The sequence below is a fragment of the Ischnura elegans genome, chromosome 1 (assembly GCF_921293095.1).
Source record: "Ischnura elegans chromosome 1, ioIscEleg1.1, whole genome shotgun sequence".
Classification (NCBI taxonomy): domain Eukaryota; kingdom Metazoa; phylum Arthropoda; class Insecta; order Odonata; family Coenagrionidae; genus Ischnura; species Ischnura elegans.
In genome coordinates, this window is record NC_060246.1 from 112,541,642 (window position 1) to 112,550,991 (window position 9,350).

A 9,350-nucleotide genomic window follows, 5' to 3' on the forward strand; every position below is an offset into this window, starting at 1 on the left:
GTCGCTCTACCGGAGGTGGAGCAAATAATAGCCAATATACCTGTTGCGAACAGATATACAGGAACAGGAGTGGTGCGGCGACAGATAAACATCTATCCGATAAACGTAAGCATAAATCCAGACGAAAGGCGATGTTTTTTTGCATCACTAAATTTCCTTACTCAAATAACGACTAACTATTCAAACAAGTTATAAGCGCCGCACTGAATAAAAATCATGCAAAGCATTGTTTCGTCATCATTATATTTATCGAACGACAGTTTACCACATAAATTTGAGACTGAGCACTCCATTAACTTCATTTCTAACAGATCGCTAGCAATTACAGAGGTTAAGGAGTCTTCATGAAAGTCTTCCGGCGGTGAAACCCTCGCTATGGCGAGAGCCAACACCGAAAGGGTCTCTTAAAAACGAATTTTTTAACACGCTTATTATAGGGTCAATTGACGGTGCATCGGCTATCTCTCGTAATAGCGGGTGTGTCGCTATAGCCCGTACTCGCTTTAACGAGGTTCCACTGTATATTATTTTTAATCAAATCTATCATCTACCTTCACTTTTTCAAGGAAAAAACCAATTACATTCTTCCCAGGCAGGATCTACCCTAATTTAATGTATTTTTCAAGTGACAGCGCTCTTTTTAATATTCTTGGAACCCATTTAAAAACCCGTTTTCAGCCTCGGTGAATCTATTTTTAAGAATTGCCCGGAGAGAGGGTTGTGCGTGAAAGTGAAAACCATTCACTTGACATAAACCATTTAGAACACTAACATTTGCTGCCAAATGAGTAGCATTTGCCGCGTTATGACAAATAACTTAAAATAACCCCTTTTTAGATTGGCTACCGCCTGCCCTCCCCTTATGAGGACTAGAGTGGAGGTGTGCTTTTTACTTTCCATCCAAAAAACTTTTTCTGCTGTAACTTTTCCCATCTCTCCTTGCCAATTTGCCCATTTTGCCCATTAGGTGCTGAGAATTTAGCTGAGCCTGCTCTTAAAAATTATGCAGGCAGACTATTTAAATAGGTATTTTTCATCCATTTGCAGCTTGGTCCTTCTCTTATAGCCTCAGTAGTGTATCAAATAATGCTTTCTATTATTTAATCCATTCCATGTAGTGCCAGTTTGATTGCCAAAGCCCATTGTAGTGACTACAACCAAATGAAGAAAATCAACATAGTTTTTCTAAAATTGCCAATTTAAACTGTAGCCACTGTTAATTATGGCCCAATGTACATGGATTATTTTGTGCTGGCTTTACCTTTTATATTTTATTTGTAATCATTTTACTTGTTTCCTATAGATTGGGAGCTAATGGAAGGTGATATTCCTGAGGGCATAATTCCTAGCGAGATGGAGGTGGAACCAGAAATTCCCAACCCTTCCTCAAACCACAGGCAGTTTGATTTCTATAAGATTAGCAGTGAGGACTACGACTTTGGATTTGGTATGAAAATTTTCCTCTCAGCTGGATTCTTATTCAGTAACAATTGGAACTATAAACTATAAAATGCAATAGTTCATATTTCATGGATATTGGTATAATGAAGGCTATAAAGTGCTGGAAGACATTGAAGAGTTAGGTTTTGGGTAAAACTTGGTGGGTCCTTGAAAAAGATACATTTATGCACAGTATGCATGTTCTCTAAACCCTGTAAATTTTCAAGTTTTTTCTTCGGTTGAAAAGTGTATTTTTTTGCTTCATTTAATTATTATCAATATCCGTCTATTAGAGATGCTAATGACTTTTCCCATCACAAAATAAATTAGTTTCTATCGCTTTAATATACCAACAAAACCAAGAACACCCTATCCTGGAGTGTCCCTCTCTAGAGAAAATGTTGTTTCAGGATATCCAAAAAATATGTTAAACTTGATTCCATCTTGAAATACTCAAAAAATGTTTTCATTTTACATCTTTAACTTGTACGAGGGTGGTTTGAAAAGTTCTCGGAATGGAATAGAAAAAATGTTCTTACATCACTGAAACTTATTTTTTTTTTTCAATATATGTAGTGTCCTTGTAGATTACTACATTTGGTCTAACGATATTCTAGTGCCTTGATCCCATCTAGAAAATGAGATTTCTCTAGGCCTGCAAAATAGTTGTCAACTACGGCTATCAGTTCTTCATTTGAAGTAAATCATTTTATCCACCAGGTCCACAATCAAAAATTTCAGTTTTGGGCAGAGATGTCTGGGAAGTCTGACGGAGGCACATCAGGTGAATAAAGCGGAAGTGGCAACAATTAATACCATAGTTCCTGTTATTTTGCCATGGCGACAGCACATATGTGCATATTTCGCATTTATTTCGCATATATTTTGTTGCAATTAGTTCAAGAGGTTAGCACAGTATCCTCTAGTAATTTTTCCCTAGTGAGCGGACAGTCTATAAACAGAATCCCCTTCACATCCCAGAACACTGATGCCATCACCTTTCCAGTCGAAAGAATTGTCTTTACTTTCTTTGGTGGTGGATAATCATCATGTTTCCACAGCTTTGGCTGTTTTTTTGTCTCTGGGGAATAGTAATGGACCCAAGTTTCATCTTTGGTCACAAACTGGTGCAAAAAAAATTGCTTGTTTTCCCTAAAACGGGTCAAACATTGTTCCGATATGTCCATTCTCATGCATTTTTGATCCAGTGTCAAGAGTCTCATCTTGCAGATATTTTTTTCATTTCTAATTTTTCCGTTAAAATATAATATACCCTCATATATGACATCTGGCAAGCAAGAGCAATTTCAGCCACTTTCAATCGGCGATCCTTTAATATCATTTTGTGCACTTTTGCAATGATTTCTGGAGTAGTGACACTTCTTGGCCGACCTTTGTGCGGACCATCATCTAAGCTCCCCTGACCTAATTTAAATTCTTTTGTCCTCTTGGCAACAGTTGATTATGAAGGAGTTGGGTCCCCTTAGTGTATTCTGGAAATCGGCATGAATGTTCTTTGCTTTCATACCTATTTTTACCAAGTACTTAATCACTACACGAATCTCGATTTTTTCCATCTTCTCAAATCACTATGCGGGAACAACAAAAAAGTCACGTCACCGACACAGTTCTTTTCCACGAGCATTGACGTGGCATATGTTTACAGCAAACAGTCCTATACATATCACGTGAAAAGTTTGTTGCACTAGCGCTGACAACTCGTGGTGATTCTGAGAGCTTTTCAAACCACCCTCGTATCATTAGGAATTTTCAAAATTTTGCAAAATATTTAAATTCAAAATAAACCAAAGAAACTTTGGATATATCTTGCTGAAATTGATGTGCAACCACTGGTTATTTTGTTGTTGGACAGTGAAACTTTGATCTATCATTTTTCAAGGCGATGGACGAAAAACATTATGAATGCAGGAAAACGATCAATATGGGAATGTGAGACTAGATTGCCTATGTAGAAGGAAACGGGATTTTAGGGAATAATTTTGATATTCTTTTAAGGATTCATTCAGAAATTTACCTGTTTACAGGTATATTTGAATTTTATGGAAACACTTTGGGCACATTCAACAAATATCTCTTTCGAATATCCGAAGGGAACACGTCACTTTGCTAAAAAATGTTTGAATGCCATCACAGTAATTACACTGCTACGAAGGATTTTTGTCTGATATAAAAATTGTCACTGATGAAACGCCATTTTAAGCACACGTATTTACAAGAGCGATGTGCATTTTATGCTTAAAACTACTGCTTTCGCCGGTGCAGTAATTGGTAGTGAGATGGATCTCGTGGGCCAAAAATAGTCCACCATCTGAAATGTTCCTTTCTAATAGGTATACATAATTTAAATATAATAGAGGCAGCCATGTTAAGCGTGAACAATGTTTTGTTGGCTGTGACACACCCACGTGATCCACAATTTCTGTAGCTTCTTCTATCCCCACCACTGCTGTTATGTGCTAGCAGACAACTGGAGGCATTTTTCAAAGTTCACGCGCCTCTTCCTGTCTTATGTTCTTCTTCAATTATTTTCAGTCCATCTTTTAAAGTTCTCACTTGCTTGTTTGTAGGGGCCATAATACGAATAAAGACGAATGCATAACAATAAAACTAATAAAAATGAAACCTGACTTTATCAAACCCACACTGAAAACACTCGCTGGTTTGAAGTCAACCCACAGTGGAAAGGAAGGAACCAAACGTACATGGTGAAGTGCAGAATTGATGCTATCGCATGCATCATACAAAGAAACAACTGAAGAGGGTGAAGCTAAATATGTATCCTGAGAAGATATCCTTTTGTCAGTGGCTCTGATAAGCGAGATTTATATTATAACTCGTACATTATAACCTGTTATCCTGTTTTCGGAAAAAAATGCCATATCAACTGCTGAGAAGCTCAGCTGTGAGGATATCGATTTTTGCTTGATTGTTAAGTCTCTATCGTATTTCTTCAACTATTTTCTTGCTTAAAATGCTTAAACAGTGTCATGAAAATGCCGTGTTTTGTCTCATTCTCTTTTCAATTGTGTGCACATTACTATTTTTTCAATCCAAATAAATTATAAAATCAAAGTAGTAATGTGATGGTTGAATGTACTTGTAGATATGTTTATATGAGTTTTTACCTTATTCATTCTGAAATTTGACGGTGGCTGGCTGATTTTAATATCTGTAATATTCATCCTCTCAGGGGTATCCCCAGATACAAGCGAAGGAGAATTCATGGTGAGCAGTTCATCCAGACCTTTCCAGTACTGTGCTCCCGATCCTACATTCCAAGTAGGAACAACTCAGTTCTTCCCGGGACTGGGCCTGATTGCCAACAATGTTCCTGGATGGGTTGCGGGTCGGAGGTCATCCTGGAGTAAGAGTGGTGAAGATGGTGGGGGGCTGGAACTAGGCGAAGGAAGCACTGTGGGGGAAGGCGGGAGTAGTGGCGTCACAGATCCAGCTGCAACTGTTGACTCCCAGCAAGAGGAAGACTCGGATGCTCAAGAGAGGCCGCTTAAAGGGCCGCTGGTGGGTGCAGTGGAGTGGCTATCCCAGCAGAGCCTGCCCTCGCCCACCATCCACTCGTCTTCCTCGAGCGCGTCGCTCTCTTCGTGTTCCTCCCCACCCGCCTCTCCCCTCTCGCCCACGGGCCTGGGGGAGCTCCGTCACACGAGGGACCGGCTGAAGTTGGACCTGCCGCACAAGTTCAATCTCAGTGAAGTGTCGCAGGGGCCGAAGAAGGTGGTGAAAGTGACAGAGAGGGTTGAAGGTTCCAACGTGGATTCTCAAGCCTCCGAGGAAACTGTGGACGAGGTGAAAGAGTTGAAAGTTAAGAGGAGGGCCGAGGAACAGAAAGGGGAGGCCTCTCTTCTCGATGCAGAGAAGGAAAGGGAGGGTATAACAAAGACTGCTCTGTAGATATGCTGCCAAGTGGAAGGCATGCAATGATTTCATTCATCAAAAGGTATTGCTTGTCGGCCTCTGGGTGGTTGTTTCCAAGGCGACAATACCCAGGTGGTTTTACTTGTGTAAAATCATATCATAATTGTCAATTCATTTTTACTTTTCAGTAGCATAAAAATGCCTTTGATGAAGTCCAAATTTGAATGCTTTAAAATGATCTTGTGTGTGTTTTGAATGATTTAGTTAATTTTGTGACTCCCATAAAGTCAGAATTATTGTTAGCTCTTCCTTATCCTATTTGTTATTGCATATTCCTAATAGTATACAAAATTTGCCTCTCAATGATGTGGTTTTGAGTTTCATAGGGAGTATATTGTAACTCTATATGTTTTTAATAAATATTGTATTGTACAGATTTGTTGAGCAAATTATGCCGGAAAATTTTTAATTGGAGTTTAATTCAGCACGCCATGTCAAAGTCATACAATGAAATTTACCATGTGTGACAAAATGTAAATATAAACTTTTTTAGAAGATGGAGTGTAATTAAGTGTTCTGAGATGTTTGTAAAAAACATTGTACCTGTTGATTTGCCCAGTTAAATGGGCGTATGGGAGAAGAGAACTTAGATCCATTCATTTTCCCAGCACATTTTAGTTGATAACATGGCATATGGTTCATTTGCCATGTCATGGATTGGAATGATATTTTATGTGTGCACTCACTGTAATTATGAATGGCTGTAAATATTTACATTTTATCCTCTGGGTTACGAAGTGCATGCTCCGAATAAACTGCATTATAAATATCTGGTTTTCAGCTTTCAGAAGTTAACATCTAGATATTGTTTCATTACCTTTTCAATTGATTCAGGCATTGTTGGACCTCATTGGCACTTGAATTCTGTTTAGATAGTCTATGAAAAGAGATTTTGGTGCACCTTGTTAACTGCCCAGCCAGCAAAATTATCTAAAAAATACTTGGTTCCCATTTGTACTCCCCTTGTTACTTATATGATATCTGATGCTAATGAGAATTTGGTATTAGCATTGGATAGGTATCATATCCTCAAGAGGGAGCGTCTCCATGGAATCCTAGTGTATTCTATGTGATTGATGTCACTGGTGCTAGCTGGGTTGTCTAGATATTTTTTTGCAATGGCATGTATAGAACCCAAGTTTTAATTATGAATGAGATTAATATTGATATGTAAATTAGTGCAAATTGTAAATGGGACTTTTGTTTATCAACGTTGCCACGTGATCATTGTCCATTTCATTCATCGAAGCCGTCCAAAAAGGGTGCTGCAACACAGAGTAGGAAAACAAGAGCATCTGATTGAAAATTGCTTTGTTTCCTAAGTTTTGAATATTCAGCTCTAGATGGGTTATGTTTATGATAATTGTTATCTTCCCTATTACTTTGCACATGGTTTCATGTACACTAGTTCACCATCTCTTACGGTTCCATTTAATTTACTGATATAGATAAATCGTGTATTTCTGAGCTATTTAATGCCAGATTTAACATCAGATCTAATTTTTGCCCCTTGTGCTGTTTACTTTAATAGATGACTTATCTCAGATTTGATTTGTAGATAATTTTCATATGAATTATAATTGTAGAGAGTTGAGAAATGATGGTCATACTTGCAAGTGATATAATTTGACTTCAGTGCTGTGTGGTGGTGATTTTGGCCATAGCGCTAAGGCCCTGCATTCACCTGGGCAATGGCTTCAATGAATTTCTCTTGAGATTTGCACAGAAATTCTCATCTGTACATATTTATTTGGAAGAATGTCTATGGACTAAAATTTTTGCTATAAACGAGTAAATATTACAATCTTGCTTCTCTTTCTTTCATCCATTAATCATTATTTTGTTACTTACAATGCTCGTGGAAAAAATATCTTACAGTTAGATGTTCTCCTGCTCTTAATGATTACCAACCCATAATTGGGGTGAGAGTGTGTGTCGCAATGTGACAATATTACACTACATGTGATGTTAGGACCCTCTGACAGAAGTTTACAGCTTGATAATTACAATGGCTTTTGTATATGAAGAATTTGAATTTTAGGGTGGATTACAGAATCTGTGACTATAAAGTGCCTCTCCGTGTAAAGCCTTCCAGACTTCCCAACTTAGAATTCCCCCTTACCTTTCTGCCAAAAGACTCCATATGTATAAGTATTCACTATCTGAATATGACCCCACAGATTGTCTTTGTAAAATAAGATTATTTTTCAAGTTAATAGTCGAAATAAACCATACTCAGGATAGTGAAATTCAACGAGTCCCTCTATGCATGCCCATTTGGAAGTAAATATGTATTTATAAGCACTGCTTCATGTCCATCACATCTGGTATTGGTGTGGTATTCAGGAAAGGGATTTTTGTCTGGTGGGATCATAAGCACAGTAGTTTCAGATTTGTGATTTTTCTGACAGGTCTTTGAAATGATCCTTCCATGATATAAGGAGAAACATTTTCTGGTTTGAATAGTGTTGTGTAAATTGAGAAAAAATGCCAATAATATTACTCCTGTGTAAAGAATTATGAAAATGGTGTTAACTGAAAACAATAATCTCTTTTATCTTCTTCTAAATTTTCGAGAGAAAATGATTGCTGAATGAGTAATCATAAGTACATACTCTTGTGTAGCATGGAAGGGTATGATTGTGATAGAGTAAGAATAAGTGAGTTTATGTCCTGTATTTTTGATATGTTTCCTCCAAAATTTCATCAGTGTGAATCAGTGATTTAATTCGCTAGGTTTTACTTTGTCTATAAATTACCCTCTCATAATTTTAAGGTGTTGCGCGAAAATTTATTCATATCAGTTCTTGCATAAGTTCCTTGTGATATGTTCTTTATAGCAAAGTTGTTGTCTATTCTTTGGAATTAAATGCATAACCCAGTCCATAATTCATGAGCCAGTTGTCGGAGGGATTTGATTCTCAGTTCAAGTGAAAACACTGTAATTCTTTAACTGAACTTTGGTTAGTGTAAATTCTGCCTTTTTCATGTTTCTACAATGGCTTACTCTTATCCGGATGTATAAATATGTACTAGCACCTAAGGTGGTAATGCTATGGAAAACATTATGCCATCAGTACTTATGTCCTGGTAAAGGTGTAATTTATGAATTGAATCTAACTCAAGAGGGTGGAGCAGATAAATCATTGTTCTTGACCATTGAAATCTGACTACTTATATTTGAAAGGAAATTCTAGGCATTGTTGGTGGTAATGGGCTTCAATGATTATATATTTCAGCAAATGACATTAGTTGCATGAACTTAATGTAATTTAATTTGGACCAATCATTTCTTTGTATCAAAAATTTGCAGAACTCAGTTTGTGAGAATGTATTTAATGTATTATGTACCTTCATAATATGTGGTTTCTGTTACAATAAAATGTTAAATGCTTATTTTGATGAATTTTGATTTTCTGCAGAATTGTTATTAAACATTTCGTGGACACACTTCACTCTGACACACATGGACACACTCTCTTCAATCTCTTCACTCTGTGTGGCATACTTTGTTATTTCTTTGTCACCAAAGATACTAGTGGAGTGCGCTTCTGCTGCGTTTGGCAATGTTTATTTCATATAATGTGTGCTATGTGATTTCATATAATGTTGTATGGTGATTGCTACAATCTGGGCATTGTGTAGTTGGTTATACTTTACTGAGTGCACCAGTCACTTGCAGGGGTGCAGCTAGGAATTGAGGCTTAGGGGGGTTTGGGTGCAACTAATACCGGGGTGTGTGGGGGTATGGAATACCCACCAGGATAAACGGTAGGTGCGAGATTAATAAATTGCAGAATTTTAAGATAAACTGTTCAAAATGGTTTTATGGCTTTCTGAGGGATACTTTATAAATCCTTACAGTATTCTATTAGTAATATAAATCCAATTAAGTAAAATGGATTAAACTTAAAAATTTCTCCGAGCTCTAGGGGGGGTTTTAACCCTCAAAAACC

General features: G+C 37.3%; 1 protein-coding gene across 1 annotated transcript in view; it reads left to right on the top strand.

Moving 5' to 3' along the window:
• The window catches only part of LOC124168207, a 235,138-nt gene extending 226,348 nt beyond the window's left edge, over window positions 1–8,790 (top strand). Inside the window, exons 14-15 of the mRNA XM_046546342.1 lie at window positions 1,304–1,447; window positions 4,652–8,790. Of these exons, the coding sequence (XP_046402298.1) occupies window positions 1,304–1,447; window positions 4,652–5,370 (863 nt within the window). The 3' untranslated portion in view covers window positions 5,371–8,790. The remainder of the gene's footprint in view (window positions 1–1,303; window positions 1,448–4,651) is intronic.
• Window positions 8,791–9,350: the final 560 nt, after the last annotated feature.